This window comes from Phoxinus phoxinus (genome assembly GCF_949152265.1).
Source record: "Phoxinus phoxinus genome assembly, chromosome: 2".
Classification (NCBI taxonomy): domain Eukaryota; kingdom Metazoa; phylum Chordata; class Actinopteri; order Cypriniformes; family Leuciscidae; genus Phoxinus; species Phoxinus phoxinus.
Genome location: NC_136877.1, coordinates 3,899,916 through 3,920,024, shown reverse-complemented (window position 1 = coordinate 3,920,024; position 20,109 = coordinate 3,899,916). Strand labels below are relative to the sequence as shown.

The 20,109-nt window shown below is 41.9% G+C and overlaps 1 protein-coding gene and 1 long non-coding RNA gene across 2 annotated transcripts in view; one reads left to right on the top strand and one right to left on the bottom strand.

Moving 5' to 3' along the window:
• Window positions 1–20,109, top strand: part of LOC306991014 (uncharacterized protein) — a 122,839-nt gene that overhangs the window by 79,861 nt on the left and 22,869 nt on the right. Inside the window, exons 3-6 of the mRNA XM_079598434.1 lie at window positions 1,962–1,985; window positions 11,481–11,528; window positions 12,875–12,904; window positions 17,184–17,321. Coding sequence (XP_079454560.1) covers window positions 1,962–1,985; window positions 11,481–11,528; window positions 12,875–12,904; window positions 17,184–17,321 — 240 coding nt within the window. The remainder of the gene's footprint in view (window positions 1–1,961; window positions 1,986–11,480; window positions 11,529–12,874; window positions 12,905–17,183; window positions 17,322–20,109) is intronic.
• On the bottom strand, window positions 14,694–16,253 carry LOC306991038. Its single transcript, XR_013796018.1, has 3 exons — window positions 16,048–16,253; window positions 14,806–14,911; window positions 14,694–14,740 (listed from the first exon to the last, which is right to left on the bottom strand). It is a non-coding gene; the product is annotated as an uncharacterized lncRNA (long non-coding RNA).

Genomic DNA, 20,109 nt, shown 5'->3' with positions numbered 1-20,109 from the left:
ACATTATCGAGTATGTCACTCACTTTGCAAAAAACAAACAAAACCACTATTAGAATGCAGTAATGCACCTAAAGTGGCAGATATAGGGGCAATGCCCCAGCATGACCTTTTGTCTTATATAATATTTGAAGGGTATAGTTAAGCACACAAGCAAGAGTGCTGTTTTTTCTACGTGTGATATTAATTTTATACAGATCAATACACAATAACTTAATATTGTGAATTACAATCGGTCAATGTAAGTTTTTTTTCTCTATTTCGCCAACGAAAATAACAACCTACGGTTGTAGGTCTCCGAGGAACACACTGTTCCTGAATGAATCAGCCATTTTAACAAATATGATTAATTTAGCCTGACTTGCCGCCACCTACTGGCGGTTTTAGTTTCAATAATACAAAACTTTACAAAAAAATTACTCTCATAGCATTATAACTGCAGTGTAATGCATTGTGTAAATTCCATTTTCTTGCCCATGGAAACTTTTCTTTAAAGTTGGCAAAGGCCATTTTAGATGTGCTAGATGCTATTTAGTGCAAATAGATGATCATATTGTAGGTACCTGTAACCTGTTATACACTTTATTTACGTTTTTAAACATTTTCTCAATTTTTATTTAAAGGGGTCATGACATGTTTTTTTTTTTATTATTATTATTATGTTCCCTTAGGTGCAATTATAGTATTACTATAGTTTTTTTTTTACAAAAAACTTTTAAAATGTAGTGATTTATGACCTTTTCCCACCCTGTTTCTCATCCTCTGATTCAAACAGTCTGTTTTGGGGGTGTTTCCCCTTTAAGAGTTCAGTGTTAACGCCCACTGTTATGATTGGCTAACGTCAGTGCCTATGCATCCATTATTAACGCCCCCAGCCAGCACATTTGCGGATTCAGCGTATTTAAAAAGTAGTTTAAAGTTTTAAATACATTACTTACAGTTTGCGTCGTCGTTGTTGAGCCCAGAATAGTCGGCACGGACTTATCTTTGAGCAACAGTTTTCTGGCAAAGCCAGCATCATTTTGGGATTTGTTCTCAAAACAGTCATCCTTCAAATGTATAGAACAAACGCTTAAATTAACACTACCGTGACTGGGACATCCGCAATATAATAAAGTGCATCCATTTTTCCCTGACGACTGGATCTTTCGCAGCGTATTCAAAGATGTTGTTTGTCCACAGCCAAGAACAGCACATCGTAGCATGCGTGGCATCGTAATTTCCCTGTACACAGACAGACCCACTCGGCTCGCTGTCCAATGATACGAAATGAGCGTAGTTGTCTTGCTCTTAAAGCGTAGTTGTCTTGTGCTGGAGGCGGTCACATGCAAACGCTGGTACGTCACTTCGCACCGTGACGTCACTTCTTACCATGGATCCAGAACGAGCTGTATTTAGAGCTTGATTAAATAAATGATTCGTTTATAATGGGGAGGACGTCTTAAGCTATGAAACTTGCAGGACGTTTTAATGGTACAAAGACCTCTTATATACCAAAAGATCAAGGCAAATTTGGTTTCTCATGTCATGACCCCTTTAAAATTAAATGCCTCTCCAAACTGATAAGAGAGAAGGGAGAAGAAAGGGATCCGGAAAAAGGGAGAACTCAAAAACTAAATCTGCTGTTCTTACTCGACACGCCACTCTCCCACTTTACCAGATCGGGTTCTTTAAACATTTATGAAACTTTTTTTTTTCTTCTCCATAATAATCGCATTAAATTATCCGGTTAAAGAGACAGCTCTAAATCGACTCTCTCCTGTCGCAGTCTGCTGTAGGCCTACGTTACTTCCTGAAGTCTTGATTGCAAGTTATTTTTCTTATAAATTTGTTGTTTTGTTTTCGGAATTGTGTTTTGTTTTGCACAAGCTTTCCCACCGTTGTAATCCCTTTTTTCTGAATTATAGGGGAATGTATTGTCACCATGCAGTATTTCAGCATTATTAACCATATATCTGTTTCAGATATAAAGAGCAACGATCCTGCAAGTAAGTACTGCCACTCTTAATGCACTCACTGAAACACTTGCTCAAATCACACACTTAAAACAGCAAAAATCACACAATGTACGCCCACCTTTAGACATACAAAAGCACATTCAGAAGCATACATTTACACATGGCTATAACTCACTGTCAGCATGGCCAAGTAATTAAAAAAATAAACATCCTCATTTTATACTATGCATTTAATCTCTGTTTGGACACTTTTGCTTGATTACTCTAATGACCAGTAAAGCATTACAGTAATATAGCCTTGGGGGTCATGAATGCATGAATTAACTTTTCTGCATTTGACACTGAGGGCCCTATCTTGCACCCAGCGCAATTGACTTTGTACACCGACGCATGTATCATTCCTATTTTGCACCCGCGAACAGCGGACTTTTCCCTCCACAGACGCACGTCAGTAAATTAGGGAATGAATTTGCGCTCCCGGGGGCGATTCAGCAAAAAGAGGAGGCGTGTTCCGGCGCAAACGTTCCCTGCTGCTATTTTGCAGTTTGAGAAAACAATTCCGCCACTGACCAGGAAAAACCTAGTCTTAAGACAATGCTATTTTAAGGGCTATTTTTTATGGCCATTATGTAGCGTGTGAACAACGCACATACTGTTATGATAGGTGAGAAAGGACCCAAAAGCGAAAATGCAATACAATGTCTTTAATAATGAAAGACCAAAGTCCAAGTGAACAGAATATCCTCTTCTTGTAGATAACAGAAACAGCCGTCAATACGGACGATCAGACAAATAACAAAATAATTTCTTGAGGAGAATGAGCACAGCAGAAGGACCAGGTCTGGCGGCGTCAAATCTCAAGTCTCTCAGAGAGGATGCAGCCGACAGCAGGAGGTTAACTGGGCAGAGTGTAGAGTACAACATATAATCAGCAAACACTGCGTAGAAATAAGTACAGACCAGATGCAGACAGGGCACTGACAAAACAGGACCTCATGCAATGAAACCTCACGGAATAATCTGGCAAAGAAGCAGGGAAAAGGGAAGGCTAGAAGTAGCAGACACAATTAGAGGAAAGAGAGAACAGGTGAAAGAATTAGCGTGAAGGCTGATTGCAACTAGGAACAGCTGAGGTAGAGAGAAGGAGTAAGGGAAAGTGTGTGTGTGTGTGTGCGTGTGAGTGAGCGTGTGCGTGTGTGTAACCAGAAGAGAGAGAGAAAGAAAAGGATACCAGATTCATGACAGGGGAGGTTGATACCCCAGGCAGCACTGAAACGGCGACAGACCGGTGGCGGCCGTAAGCAGAGAATTATGGGCATATTCATATCCCAGGGGAGTTGTTCTGCCCAGGACGCGGGGTTGCGAAAAGCCAGGCTACGCAAAATACGACCGACACTTTGATTGGCTCGTTCAGCCTGACCATTGGTCTGAGGGTGAAAACCTGACGAAAGGCTGACGGAAGCCCCGATTAAACGGCAAAACTCCCTCCAGAACTGGGATGCGAATTGAGGACCCCTATCAGAAACGACGTCCGAGGGGAGACCGTGAAGCTTGAAAACATGACTGACCACAATCTGGGCTGTCTCCTTGGCAGAGGGGAGTTTAGCGAGTGGGATAAAATGAGCAGCCTTAGAAAATCGGTCAACGACGGTAAGAATCACAGTATTACCCGCCGACGGAGGAAGCCCGGTAATAAAATCAAGGGCAATGTGTGACCAAGGACGTGACGGGATAGGAAGAGGTCTGAGAAGGCCGGCCGGAAGAGAATTACTCGACTTCGTCTGGGCACACACGACGCAAGAGGCAATAAAACGATGCGTATCTCGTTCACGAGTGGGCCACCAAAAATGTTGGCGAATGGTAGCGAGAGTGCACCTAACGTCGGGATGGGCAGTCAATTTGGACGAATGACCCCACTGAAGGACCGCTAAGCGCGCAGAAACGGGGACAAAGTGGAGGTCCTTAGGAACGTTACGCGGAGAGATGGAATGAGAAAGAGAGCGCTTAACCAGTATTTCGATTCCCCAGATAGCAGCGCCTACAACACAACCCTGAGGAATAATAACCTCCTGGGTCGAGGTGACATCAGAGGAACCAAAAAGACGGGAAAGAGCATCGGGCTTAACATTCTTAGAACCGGGACGGTAAGAGATGGAGAAATTGAAACGAGCTAAAAACAAAGCCCAACGGGCTTGGCGCACGTTCAGTCTCTTAGCGGAACGGATGTATTCTAAGTTCCTATGATCAGTCCAGACAATGAACGGAACGGCCGCCCCCTCCAACCACTGTCACCATTCTCCCAAAGCCAAACGAATGGCAAACAGTTCACGATTACCCACGTCGTAATTACGCTCAGCGGACGACAGACGGTGAGAGAAGTAAGCGCAGGGATGAACCTTGTCGTCAGAGGCGGAGCGTTGAGAAAGAATAGCGCCGACGCCCAACTCTGACGCATCGACCTCGACAATGAATTGTCTAGAAACGTCGGGGGTAGTTAGAATAGGAGCGGTGGTAAAAAGGGTCTTTAGGTGATCAAAAGCCCTCTGGGCGGACTCAGACCAACTAAAACAGGACTTGACAGAAGTGAGAGCCGTCAACGGCGCGGCCACTTGGCTAAAGTTTCGTATAAAACGACGATAAAAATTAGCGAAACCAAGGTAACGCTGAAGTGCGACGCGAGAGTCAGTTACTGGCCAATTGGTGACAGCCTGAACCTTAGTAGGGTCCATGCTAATCCCCTCTGCTGAGATAACAGACCCGAGAAAAGTAACAGAACGCGCGTGAAAGGGTACATTTCTCAGCCTTAACGAAAAGACGATTCTCAAGAAGGCATTGGAGGACCCGACGTACGTGTTGCACGTGAACCTGGAGAGAGGGTGAAAAGATAAGAATGTCGTCGAGATATACAAAAACAAAAATATTAAGCATATCTCTGAGAACGTCGTTAATCAAAGCTTGAAAAACGGCCGGAGCGTTTACCAGCCCAAAAGGAAGAACGCGATATTCAAAGTGCCCTAAAGGTGTATTAAACGCTGTCTTCCACTCGTCTCCCTCCTTAATGCGAAGTAAATGGTAAGCGTTGCGGAGATCCAACTTTGTGAAGACCTTTGCTCCCTGTAAGAGCTCAAAGGCAGATGACATAAGGCAAAGGATAGCGATTCTTGACGGTTATGTCATTCAGCCCTCGATAATCTATACAGGGACGCAAAGAGCCGTCTTTCTTCTTCACAAAGAAGAATCCCGCACCGGCGGGAGAGGAGGAGGGAACAATAGTACATTTACATTTACATTTACATTTAGTCATTTAGCAGACGCCTTTATCCAAAGCGACTTACAACTGAGGACTACAACAAGCGAGTCATTGTGAAGAAGCAAAAATAACGCAAGAAGTGCTCAAAATACAAAGTTCTGGAATTGCTCAGAGTAGCATAAGCCAAACAAGGGAGGGTAAAGGAGAGTTTTTTTTTTTTTTTTTTTTTTTTTTTTTTTTTTTTTTTTTTTTTTTTTTTAGGTCAAGTGCTCACGGAAGAGATGAGTTTTCAGTTGTCTTTTGAATGTGGTCAGGGATTCTGCATTCCGGATGAGGGTAGGGAGATCATTCCACCAGCAAGGAATCGTGAATGAGAATGTTCTGGAGAGTGATTTTGTGGCTCTCTGTGAGTACCAGCGTCAAGAGATTCAGAAAGATACTTCTCTAACGCTTCACGCTCAGGCGCCGACAGAGAGTAAAGCCTTCCACGGGGCGGGGTCGTACTAGGAAGAAGATCAATACTGCAATCGTAGGGACGGTGGGGAGGGAGAGAAGTGGCCCGGGAACGACTGAACACCGCCCGTAGATCGAGATATTCCTCCGGGACCCCAGTCAAATCGCCCGGCTCCTCCTGAAAAAACGAGACAGAGGAAACAGGAGGGATAGCAGACATTAAACATTCTACATGACAGGATAAACTCCAAGAGAGAATAGTGCCCTTTAATGTGAGGATTATGTTTAACAAGCCAAAAATGGCCCAAAATTACAGGGGAGAAGGGAGAATGAAAAATTAAAAAAGAAATAATCTCGCGGTGATTACCAGAGACAGTGAGAGATAAAGGAACAGACTCTAGGTGAACCTCGAGGGAGGACACTACCATCTAAGGCGAAAAGGGGAGTGGACTCCTCACGTTCCTTCAAAGGAATACCTTGTTCCAGAGCCCAAGCCTCATCAATGAAATTCCCCTCGGCCCCAGAGTCAACCAGAGCGTCACAGGTAACAGAGAAACCAGGCCAGTGCAGAGTGATGGGAATGGTGGTGCAGGACTTGGGAGAAGAGACCAGAGAAGTTGCGCTCGCCAGTAACCCCTCCTCTACTGGCGAGCGTTGGCTTTTAACGGACATTTAGAAACGAAGTGGCCGGTTGAACCGCAATACATGCATAGGCGGTTGGCGATTCGGCGTTCACGTTCCTTAGCGGAAAGGCGAAGACCTCCCAGCTGCATGGGTTCTGGCTCTGAAGGGGCGGAGGCGGGTGATGAGGCGGCGGAGGGAACTGAAGATAGGGCAGTCTCCACACCTCGGCTGCGGCGGCGGAGATCAAAACGCTTCTTAATACGAATAGCCATGTCAATAAGCGGTTCGAGAAGTGTGGGTACCTCACGGGCGATTACCTCATCCTTTATGTCAGCGTTAAGTCCCTCCAGAAAGCGAGCGACCAGTGCGGGCTCATTCCATCCGCTGGTAGTTGCCAGAGTGCGAAACTCAATAGAAAAGTCTGCAGCGGAACGTCTTCCCTGGCAGAGAGTTGAAAGGATACGGGACGCCTCGTCCCCATGAGCAGAGCGGTCAAACACGCGTATCATCTCCTCCTTAAACAGATCAAAACGATTAGTGCACTCTACCTCAGCCTCCCAGGCGGCGGTTCCCCACTCGCGAGCCCGTCCAGTAAGGAGAGAAATGACATAGGCAATCCGGGCTCGCTCCCTTGAGTAAGTGGTTGGCTGAAGAGAGAAAACGACCTCGCATTGAGTCAAAAAAGAACGACACTCCGTCGGCTCACCAGCGTAACAAGGAGGGTTGTTAATTCTAGAGTCAGGGGTCTCCAGTGTTCTGGAAGGAGTAGGTGGATCTCGACGGAGCTGATAAACTTGCTGGGAAAGATCTGACATCTGGGCGGCCAGGGTCTCCACGGCGTGTCTGGCAGCAGTCAGTTCCTCATCATGCCTACCAAGCATAGCCCCCTGGAGTTCGACGGCCGCCAGAAAAGGGTTCTCTTTCGCTGGGTCCATGGTGGCCAGATTATTTTGTTATGATAGGTGAGAAAGGACCCAAAAGCGAAAATGCAATACAATGTCTTTAATAATGAAAGACCAAAGTCCAAGTGAACAGAATATCCTCTTCTTGTAGATAACAGAAACAGCCGTCAATACGGACGATCAGACAAATAACAAAATCATTTCTTGAGGAGAATGAGCACAGCAGAAGGACCAGGTCTGGCGGCGTCAAATCTCAAGTCTCTCAGAGAGGATGCAGCCGACAGCAGGAGGTTAACTGGGCAGAGTGTAGAGTACAACATATAATCAGCAAACACTGCGTAGAAATAAGTACAGACCAGATCCAGACAGGGCACGGACAAAACAGGACCTCATGCAATGAAACCTCACGGAATAATCTGGCAAAGAAGCAGGGAAAAGGGAAGGCTAGAAGTAGCAGACACAATTAGAGGAAAGAGAGAACAGGTGAAAGAATTAGCGCGAAGGCTGATTGCAACTAGGAACAGCTGAGGTAGAGAGAAGGAGTAAGGGAAAGTGTGTGTGTGTGTGTGTGTGTGTGTGTGTGTGTGTGTGTGTGTGTGTGTGTGTGTGTGTGTGTGTGTGTGTGTGTGTGTGTGTGTGTGTGTGTGTGTGTGTGTGTGTGTGTGCGTGTGCGTGTGAGTGAGTGTGTGCGTGTGCGTGTGTGTAACCAGAAGAGAGAGAGAAAGAAAAGGATACCAGATTCATGACACATACACTTCGATTCTCTAATCTAAACAGACGCAGCAGTTTTCATTTTCGTAAATCATACATTATTACAAGGAAAAATAGTAACACACGAGGGAAATCATTCTTGTGTCCATGAAGATGTGCAAAAAAATAGGCGTACATCTAGCCTACACATTTACTTAAATTATTATATGCCTGTTTAACTAAAGCTAATTTGGGTGGGTTTCTCCCATCCTCATACAATGTCACTTCTCTGTCTTTTACGGCCCTGACGAGAACGTCAGTCTTCTATCATGGAACAAGCATGCCGGCTCTTAAAGGGAATGAGAGATGACGCTCTGATTGGTTTATTTCACGTTACGCCCAAACCACACCTATGAGTTATGAAGACACCAACACATTTTAGATTTGCGCCGGGCGCAAGAGTCATTTATCCCGCCGGTATAATAGCAACAGCGCCCGAGATCCGCCAACAAAGTTACTTGCGTTTCGTGTTTGATACTTGCGTTTCAGTTAAAATAGGGCCCTGAGAATATATAGATATTTTTAAGATGGAAAATGAGGTTTTACAAATTTGACATTAGCATAACAGTGAAAACTAACTCCATGTTTCCTAATGATATCATGTATAAGCAACGGTTTTAGAACTAAGCCTTGCAGTTCTCCATACCACACTTGAGATCAATATGTGATCAATCGGGTAATAATAATAATAGCGCCTTTCAAGAACCCAAGGACACTTTACATAATATTGACAGTTACAAATATATATATATATATAACAACATGAAACAGTGATCATGTTACAAATGAAAGAAAATATCTCGGTTACGTATGTAACCCTCATTCCCTGAAGAAAGGGACGGAGACGTATGTCGTGACCGACAAATAGGAATCTCGCTAGAGAGCCGATCTACTTCGAGTGAAACTAAACAAGCCAATACACATTGGTGTGCAATCATTTGCATCAGCTATTCAGCCTCGCAGCACGGGTATATGCAGCAGTTGCGATTGCACTTCAGTTTTTTGCTGAGGAGCCAAGCCGATAAGCTGGCTGCCCCGGCAGGCTGCAGCAGATGTGGCAACGGGACATACGTCTCCGTTCCCTCCTTCAGGGAACAAGGGTTACATACGTAACCGAGACATTCCCTATCAGTCGGTCACTGCAAAGTATGTCATGACCGACAAATAGGAATCCCTACCAAAGCGCCACAGCTGCTGCACCCCATCCAGCGCCCTGTGCAAGCCTCTACACCTTCTTGCCTGGAAGGACGATAGGAGGAGGCTTACACATAGTGAACCTGTCACTGTTATTCCGTGATAACCCATACAGTGAGATTATTGGATAACACTGGGAAAGCGTGCCCGAACTGAAGGAGGGGAGCGCTGCAGAAGCCACATTTTCGAGGAGTTAAGTGGAGATAACATATGGACTAACCCGAGGGTTGTACAGCATATGAGTAGTGGGTGACTTAGCCCAAGGGAAAGACACGGGCTTCCGTTTAGGAGCAGCCGTGGAGAATATACACATATGGGATCCCCGTAGGGTCACCCATATGGGAACCAGCCTATATCCGGTTCTCAAGGATTCAGCGGATAAAGGCCTGGCACCGGACGCTCCGCCAAGTCCGGGCCGAGGGTGTTTGGAGGACTCGCAGGTTTTTCACACTGGAGAATAAGGGTGCACAGTAGGGTGCAGCAAGCCGACAGAGCCGGGCCTCTCAGTGCTTCTACCCGTCTAGGGTGAGAACACGGGAGGAGACCGGCTCTACACGTAGGCTATAGTATCTAGCAAACGCATTAGTTGTCGCCCAGCCCGCAGCTCTACAGATATCTGTTAGCGAGGAGCCACGTGCCAGCACCCAGGAGGATGCAACGCCTCTCGTGGAGAGTGCATGCAACCCGAGCGGCAGGGCACGCCTGGAGCTTGGCAAGCCAAGGCGATGGTATCCACTATCCAGTGGGTCATCCTCTGCTTGGAGACAGCCTTTCCCTTCTGCTGGCCTCCATAACAGACAAATAGCTGGTCTGAGGTCCTTACGCTTTGAGTTCGGTCCATGTACATACGCAGAGCGCGAACGGGACAGAGCAAAGCCAGGGCTGGGTCTGCCTCCTCCAGGGGCGGCGCTTGCAGGTTCACTAGCTGGTCTCTGAAGGGAGTGGTAGGAATCTTGGGCATATAGCCAGGCAGGGGTCACAGTACAATGTGGTTGTCACCCGGCCCGAACTCTAGGCACGATTCGTCGACCGAAAATGCCTGCAGGTCCCCTACTCTCTTGAAAGAGGTAAATGCAACCAGCAGCAAAGTCTACATGCAAAGAAGCTTTAAGTTACCAGCTGTGAAAACAGCTTTTTTATTTTTTTGCTCAGTACCAAAAATAAAAGAGTTAATAAAGTAGACCCTGCTGCTGCGCTGTATCGCCCGCACCAGACACGAGAGATCTTCCTGAAGAGCTTGCTCGTTGTTTGATCACTCAAGATTAGATAGATTAAACAGCATCGGTTGGCTCCGAAGCAAAAAGCTGCGAGGCTGAACAGCTGATGCAAATGATTGCACGCCAATGTGTATTGGCTCGTTTAGTTTCACTCAAAGTAGATCGGCTCTCTAGCGAGATTCCTATTTGTCGGTCACGACATACGTCGTAGTGACCGACTGATAGGGAACCAAAGTAGGGCATGCATGGATCTGAAATTTAAAGTATACAATTAGTTAACAGAACATGGTGTAAATAAATGAGTTTTGAGATCAGTTTTAAAGGTCTGGAGGGAGGAGACAGCGTGGAAAAAGTGGGAACAATCATAGATTTACATTTTATGTGGACCAAGTGGTGAGCATATTAGGACATCTCATCTTTAAAAAATTGTTCACAAACAGTAGCAACATATGTTTTGAATTATACAAAATAAAAAAGGTTCAAATGAAATAGTAGTGGACATTGATAACCTGCATTCTTTCCTGGTCCAAGATTTTAGAATATGAAACTTTCTTTCATTCTATGTCATGCTGACATAATGAGTGTTATTTAAAATAGATGTAAATTATGCTTGACTTGGAATTTTAAACATTTACAATCATACACTTATGTCTAAATTTGTATTCAATCTAGAGTATTCCATTTATATTCCTCAGACATACACCCAAGAATAGTTTATTTGTAATATTTTATTTTTTTGTAAATGCTAAAGCAATTAATATAAAAAATGTAGCTAAGTAGCAGTTTTAATTTTTATATTGTTTGTTATATAGTAAAGTATATTAGACTGAAAAAGTAAAACTCTCTAAACATACAAATACACATGTGCACGCACTTATATGTATATCTTAAATATTGTTTGATTATGTCATTTGGACCATAGAGGTTTACCACGCCCTACAGTTATTAAGTTAGGTCACATGTTAGTTGTAATGTGTTAGTAGCTCCATCACACATGTTCTTCTACCTGGCAAATGCATGCATTATTGCTATTGCTAATGGTATATGTCATCCACATGCTAATAAAAACACACAAACACAACAAAAGTTATATTACAGAACACAATAATTCACTGCTGTGTCTCCTACTTCTTAGAAAAGAAAGAGAGCATCAGGAAAATTCTCAGTTGCGATCACCACATGGGTGAGTACAACACTTCCTTCAACAGTTTTGCTCTAATTTATTGTGACTTGTGTAACACTAGCGTCCTCCAACACAACACTTACGCTACTGGACAAGTTCTAGGTTGGAACAAAATAATAGTTGGAACAGTGTAAAAAAAAAAGGCAAAGCAAACACAATCACATCACAACAAAGAACAATAAAACATTAATCAATATTAATAATTTGATACCGCAACTCAGTTTGAATTCACTTCAAGGTGTGTAATACTTTTCAGTTCATGAAATATAGTTCAGTTGATGTGCAATAAAGTAAAATTCCTTTGTAATAAAGTTCAGTTTGTGTGTATTAATGTTCAATTCCCTTGTAGTAAAGTTCAGTTCCTCTGTTGTAAAGTTCAGTTCCTTTTTAATGTAGTTTTGATTGTGAGTAATATAAAAAAAAGTCAGATCCAATTTAGTTTCCCGGGAAAGCCAGGAAAAAGTCTTAAGTCTTAGTTCATCTAGTTATCTTGTCATACACATCTTCTCCGCACGCACACACACACACACACACACGCACGCACGCACGCACGCACACACATACATATCATACACACAAAAACATATCTTTGTCCAACATCAAACAGTTTTAACTGTAACATAAAACCAAACAACTGTCATTCACCCAACATTTTTCAGTTTAGGATGCAGACCAGATAAGTATTATTATTTCTTATGCACAGTGACTGACTGGCAACCCGATGGATGAGTCTAGGTTTGGCCAAGAGAACTGTAATGAATGAATACACTGAGGCTGACAGAACATGCTCCGTTCCTAACAACACATACATTGTGTGTATCCCCACCCGTAAAGACAGAGGACAGGGAGGAACAAACAATCTAAGGTTGTTTGTTCGCCATAATATCTATGCTTGAGACTGAAATAGTGACAGACAACAATCAATAAGACAGACAGTATGTAACACAGAGTGCTTGCTGAGGCACAAAAGCTAGTGCGGTTCTAAACCGGATGTCCTTTATCCTTTCCTGGCCGTCACCCGCTCGTGGCGCCCACTCTCGCCATTGGACTAGTTGACATAAGTGCTTCAGACGCAATCACGCAGAAGCGTTTCCAAAGCGCTATCGACGCATCGCGAATTCCCTAGAAAGGGAACTGGTATTGTTGTAATGCCCTGCAGTGTTTTAACAATAATTAAGTAAATCAAGAGCTTTAGAAGTTAAGATTCCACTTAAAAAGAAGTTCAGCCCACTGTAAGACACATCATCTACAACAGACGTTAGAAAATGAGGAATAACAAGAAATGCGTGTAGATAATTACAAGACAGCACAACTATTCACAACTGTTTATTTTTATTTGTATACAGACTTTCTTACAACCAGCCCAGTGTAATAGGGTAAGAACATAAACAATTATTTTTTTATACATATGTTTGGTAACGCTTTAGATTACAGCCCGGAAATTACTGTGTAATTAAAGTAATTTAACAGCATACCTTTCTGTAATTATAGTGTACCTATAAAGTACTTATGTGTAAGTATAAGGGAACAACATGTAAAGTTTGGGGAATAAAGGGGTAATAACCAGGAGAATTAAAAAAAAAAAGAATTATACTGTAAGTATAGAACTAAGGGGTCCTTATTCTACTATTATGATACAACAATCACATTTGGGACCAATTTAGCAAGAACATACACTGCGTACATTTTTGTAATAATGGTGTACCAATACAATAGGCTTTTTTTTTATTATTACAGGGTGTATAATATTCTGTGTTTGGCTGGTTAAGGATGAGTGCTACCAGAATGGTGTGTCGATTAGAACACAGGGATGAGTCCAGAAGTTAATTCTCAATTGATTTATTGCCATTTGCTTTCTTTCTCCATTATCCCATTTCCTTACTATGGCTTCACAATTGCTGCATATTGCTGGTGTAAAGTCTTAGACGCAGCAAACACATGCAGCAAGCAGAGGAGCGAACAGTCAGCACAAAGAGAGACACACTAGTGAGGTTGATTGGTACTCACTTAAAAAAGTTGGGTTAAAAACGACCCAACAACTAACCCAATGGTGGGTTGATATAGCACCGACCTAATGTTGGGTTATTTTAACCCAATAAATTAGGTAACTAGTTTTACCCAATAAATTGGGTTACAAAAAACTAATTTGTTGGGTTATTTGGCCAAAATTATGCTTTAACCAACCTAGTATTATTATTTTATTATTATACTATTATTGCCATGTAAATAAATAACTTACAACTTCAGTATATTGACAATGCTTTATTTACATTCAATGGCATTACATTCAAAGGCATTACATTCAAAAGTTATTATTGCAATTGTTTTAATTTATTTCCAAAAGGTAAGAAATTGTTTCAATAAATAAAAAAGGTGACAGTGTGTTGAGGGAACACCTCCAGGCACAGAATATTAATGTTAAAATTAATTAATTTAGAATTATGTTTTAAGTTCTAAGAAACATAGAGCATAAAAACAAATAAACAGTTGTAAACCTTACAAGTTGTAAATATTTTCATTAAGTTATTGTTGCAATTGCTTTCATTTACTTCCTTAAGGTAAGACATTCTTTCAATAAATAAATAAATAAAAGTAATGCAATTATAAACTGCCTCATAAGACAACATTGTGTTGAGGGAACACCTTCAGGCACAGAATATTAATGCTAAAATGTATTTATTTACAATTCTGTTTTAAATTCTAAGAAACATGGAATACAAAAACACAAATAAACAAACAAAACAAACAAAATCAAGTCCAGTTTATCCAATTATAAACTGCCTAAGTAGGCGACGTGTTGATGGAACTCCTCCTGGCACAGAAACTGCCAAACAGGCTTTGGATACTCAATGTCTAAAACAAAAGGCTGTCTTACTCTAGTGCCACTCCTCCCACAATGACGAAGGCTTGTGAGCAGTTTAATTTATCCCCAAGCTGCAGGACATGAGGGAATTGCCTCCGTTGCTCCTCCTCCTCCAAATATTGAATGATGTTTGTTCCAACCTTTAAATAGAATTTTGAAATGGTAAATATGCACACATGGATCAAATATTACCCAAAATGTGTTGTCATAAATGATGTACCTACAGGCTATAGATCAACAAATGCTTGTTTTGCCTCCTGGTAAGAGGGCCGAACCATCTTGCAGCCGTTTTGAATGGCAATGGAAGGATAGCTGGCAGGGTTTTTCAAAGCAACATCTCCAAGAGTGTCTTTACATTCACCAAAAAGAACAATGGATTAATCTTTAAACAAGTGCATTATAGGATTTTCTCACCAGAAGAAATGTTAGTCTGAACAGGAAGATCCAAGGCTCTCTTGAATGCGATATGAAATGATTCGTTGAGATGCATGTCGCCAAATTTCAAAAAGTCCTGAGCAATCTAAAAATGAATAAAGAAAAAGAAAAGTTAAAATCACACCAACACCTCATATGGTGCAGTAACACTCATATGGTGCAGAAATTGTGGACATTTGTTTTTCAATATGAAAAATCAAGCTTGGTGAATCAAATTGAGTGGGATTAATTTTTTTTAAATATAGAAAAATATAATTAAAATGCCACTAAAATAAAAAGATTTAGATTCCGATTGTCAAATTATACCTATTTATTTTAATGAACCAAATCTACAAAAAAAATATACATTTTAAATAAATAAAAATTGTATATAAAACCAACACCAATAAGCAGAAATGAAGTTGCGTATGCATGTGTGTGCACCTGCATTTGTGTTTGTGTGGGTGTTAGGTCTCACAAATGATGCCCTAAATGTTAGGGCGCTGTTCACAAATGCACTGTTGCACCTGTGTGTGTGTTTGTTTGTTTGTGTGTATGAGCAAGCATGTTTGTTCCAAAATGCATTTGTGACTCAAAGCTTTCCTTTCTGTGTGAACAGAAATGTTCTGATTTATTCTGGATTTATTTTTTAAAAACTGAAAAACTAAAAAAAACTCTTGGGAATTATAATGAATGTATAAATTCATACAGGTTAGTAGGGACATGGTGAGAAAGTTATGACAAAAGTTTGTGAATGCATCAAACACTATTTGACAAATGCATTTGCAACCATCTGTTATTGAACTTAATACATGAAGTACATTTTTCCATTCAACTTGTGACCCGCAACAATAGAACAATAACAAACAAATAATAAAATAGTTTATCTTTTACTCAAGAATTTTCTCTGTAAATCGTTTGTGAATTTACATTTGAGATTTTTTTACGCTGTTCAGGAGCCATGTGCCACTGAAAAGTGCTTAGGGTAATAATTGAGATGCAGTTTGACCAATGTTTGCGTTACGTACATTACTTACGTTACGAAGGCAATGCAAAAAGACACACCAATGAATGGCGTCCCGGCCGGACGCGCTTTTTTAGGTCCAAAAAGAGGACATGTCCGGGAAAAAGAGGACGTATGATCACCGTAGTTTAACACTGTAGTATTTTACATTCACACTAGTTGGGATAGCCCAAGTAGACATTTGCGCTAGGCCTTTATATAACACAGCATAACGTTACCTTCTTCCTGTAACGTTAAGTGACTGCGACACTGGATGGACCAGGCTTCCGCTGGGTCTTGAAGCCGAGCGCGTCGGTCAAATATCTGAAAATATGAATAACTTCTCACAAAGTATTAGAAAGAACATAGAAAGTGAGGAAAAGTATCACAACCGAGTATTAAGAAATACCATCGGTGCCGTTAGTCGCAGATAGCGGACGAAAAGCAGTCGACAGGGGAGATATAAGCATGGAAATAATAGACTAAACATAAACAGGCGGCAATAATACTATGTAAGAGCTTAAAGTCACTTTATAACGAAAAAACAAAAACATGTATACAATATGCATATAGATATACTGTATAGTGTAATTTATTAACTCACCGTGCCGTGTATCTTCTATCACACTTGGAGTGGTCAACCGTTGAAATTTGAATTTTAACCCAATGGACTGCGTTGTTATAGAAACAACCCAATAAATGTTCTGAATAACCCAACAGAACGACCCAATATTTTTAACCCAGCTATTGGGTATGCAAAATAACCCAACGTTTTTTAGAGTGTAAGGTAATTATATCCTCAGGTGAGGAAAGTTTCCAGGAAGGGGGCGTGTCTCCCAGTAGAATGACTAATTGACTAATTGGGATTTTTAACACAGGGTACATTATACATTAATCTTTTATAACAAATGTGCACTGAAAACTAAAACAATTCCAACTTTTGCTTAAATATTGGTGAAAGATACTCTTGTTTCATGTAGTGGTGCTTGTTACACTCTTGTTTCATGTAGTTACAGGGTAGGTACAATAAAAATACATACAGTACACACAATCTAATATCACTGACTCGGAAACCTTGATAGTAGAATAAGTACCCCTTAGTTCTATAATACTTACAGTATAAATATTTTTTTTAATTCTCCTGGTTGTTACCCCTGTATTCCCCAAACTTTACATATTGTTCCCTTATACTTGCATGCAAGTACTTCATAGGTACACTACAATTACAGAAAGTTACGCTGTGAATTTGTCTTAATTACACAGTACTTTCCGGGATGTAATTTAAAACGTTACCATATATATATATTTTTTAATACTACTATGCATTTGGATTTGGATTTCATGTACAGTATGTGAATATCCTCATTTAAAACAGCCCAGATGGCAAAGGTGTTCACTTGTCACCATGGTTGGCCCCAGTTGTATGGGAAGGAACTTTTGATCCCACATTGATTGATTCAATCTACAAACAACAAAACATCACCATAGCAACTACAGTCTTCGCTCTTGGAAAGTGAGTATATATCTCTACTATCTCTGATCTTCATTGACTTTAAATTTAAACAATATTATTTTAAGTGATCCATGGCAGGATCACATGACAAACAGGGAATCACATGACAAGACACAGAAACATGACAATAGGCTTGTTCGAATTGAACCGGCGCTGCACAGACCGATCGGTGAATGACATCAAAGTACCTTGAGTCATGTTTCTGTGTCTTGTCATGTGATTCCCTGTTTGTCATGTGATCCTGCCATGTGTCTTGTCATTGGTTAATCATTTGATCATTGTTCACAGGTGTTCTTTGTCTTGTAATTAGTGTGTGTATTCAAGCCCTGATGTTTGCCCTGTGTCTTTGTTGAGTATTGAATGTTATGTCTGTCTTCTTGTTTTGAGTTTCATGTCTTGTCATTCCTTTGTTTTATGTTTGACTGTCAACCCATAAGAGCATTCAGACTTTCAAATGAGAGATTGGTATCAAAGGGCACACCTAGGTTTCTAACCGACGACGAAGACTTGATAGAACATCCATCAAGTGTTACACTGTATTCTAGGTTATTACGTGAGGACTTTTTTTGTCCAATAACAAAAGTCATCCAGTGTTTTATATCAGTTATGCATTCCGTTAATTCTGTGAATTGGTAAATTTCGTCAGGGCGTGTAGAAATATAGAGCTGATTATCATCAGCATAACAATGGAAACTAATGCTATGCTTCCTAGTGTAATCCGGTTGGGCAAGCATAGGCTACACCGTGCAGCTCCAATAAGCAGCAACAAAACCGACACCACAAACTTGTTGTATAATCACAGAACTAGTACAAAAACTAGTGTAATCTGGTATAGTAAGCATACACCCTGCAGCAATACAGGGGTTAAAGCAAAAAAAAAAAAAAAATATATATATATATATAATTGACTCTGAAAATATACATTTCTCAAATGACAACAATTGTTGTGATTTATAGTTTTAAGCAAAATAATCTTTGGCCTATTATTAACCATTCTGCAGCAATATTAAATAAAAAATAAAATAAAAGTTTTCATTGACTAAAACGTCTCGGGTTACGTATGTAACCTTAGTTCCCTGAGAGGGAACGAAACGCTGCGTTTACGCAATGGGAACACTTCCAAGTGTTGCGTAATGAAGCACGTGTATAATCAGTCCAATGAAAGAGCGAGACGTCATAGGCGGGTGACGACATAGACCAGGAAACTATAAAACACCCCTGAACGCAGCGCGTGACAGCTTCTGATAAGCCTGAAGCAAGTCGATCAGGGCATGCAGGAAGTATGGCATGCTAAACGCAGCGTTTCCTTCCCTCTCAGGGAACTAAGGTTACATACGTAACCAGAGACGTTCCCTATCAAGGGAACTCCCGCTGCGTTTACGCAATGGGAACCCCATACCCACTACGCCATAATGACAAGTGCCTGTTCTGTGTGATGTCCTTGCGCACACTAGAAGCAAGCAACCTAGCCCCAGGAGTGGAAAGGTTTAAGTCATAAAATTTGACAAATGCATGCGGCGAGGACCAGCCTGCCGCATCACAAACGTTGCGAAGGGAAACTCCCGAAATTAGAGCCATAGAGGCAGCCATACTCCTCGTAGAATGGGCCCGGACAGCCAAAGGTGAAGGCTGTCCGGCCGCTTCATAAGCAAGTGAGATAGCCCCAACTACTCACTTGCTCATTATCTGTTTAGATGCTGGGCAACCTAACTAGGTAACCCAAAGCAAACAAATAATTGCTCTTATATACGCCACAGGGCAGCTCTGTGGACATAAGCATCCAAAGCCCGGACAGGGCATAACATATTAAGTTTTTCCTGATCTGGGGTATTAGGTGGAGGACAGAAGGCCTGCAGCATAAATTACCTGCAAATTTAGTAGGGACCTAGGAATACAACCCGGCCTGGGGTGAAAAAAGACTATCACCATACCAGGTGCAAATCCAAGTACGTGCAGGCCTCAGCCTCATGTACCACGGAGAAAACGAAATTAAGGATCTCTCCTCAGAGATAACCCAGCAAAGAAACATTCATTGCAGAAATCAAGTACTGTACCATCAGGGCAGATAACAAGATTCAGAATGTGTTCTCCGCACCAGGCAGAGAACAGTTTCTATTTCAATGCATATTCAGTATTCTCATGGAGGTAGCTCTAGACTGGAGTATGGTCTCCACGACCTCAGTCGAGAGACCTGAATCTATGAGCTGGGCCCCCTCAGAAGCCGAGCCCACATCCATAACTCCGGAAGAGGGTGAAATATTGTGTCCCTGATTGGGACGATAAGTCCCTCCTGATCGGAATCTCCAAGGGAGAGCCATCTAGAAGGGACAGTAGGTCTGAGAAACACACTCGGGCCGCCAGAATGGGGCTACTAATAATAGATGAGCCCCTACCCGACAAACCCTCTCCAGGACTCCTGGGAGCAACGATATCGGGAAATGCGTACAGGTGTAGCCTCAACCACACCTAGTACATCGCATCCAGTCCAAGTGGAGCTGGATGCGTCAGGGAGAACCACCAAGGTTAATGCGTTGTATAAACGATGCGAAAGGTAGACTTGAGTTTTACCGAAGTTCTCCCAAAGGAGCTCCACCACCTCGGGGTGAAGTGTCCATTCCCCAGGCCTCAGCCCCTGCCTCAACAGGGGATATCTGCTCTGATATACGAGACCATCAGTGTGTTGTCCGAAAGGACAGGCACATGGTGCCCTTTCGGGTCTGACAGGAAGTATTAAGATTCTCGGAATACCGCCATCACTTCTAGCCAATTATGTGCAAAAAGGAAGATT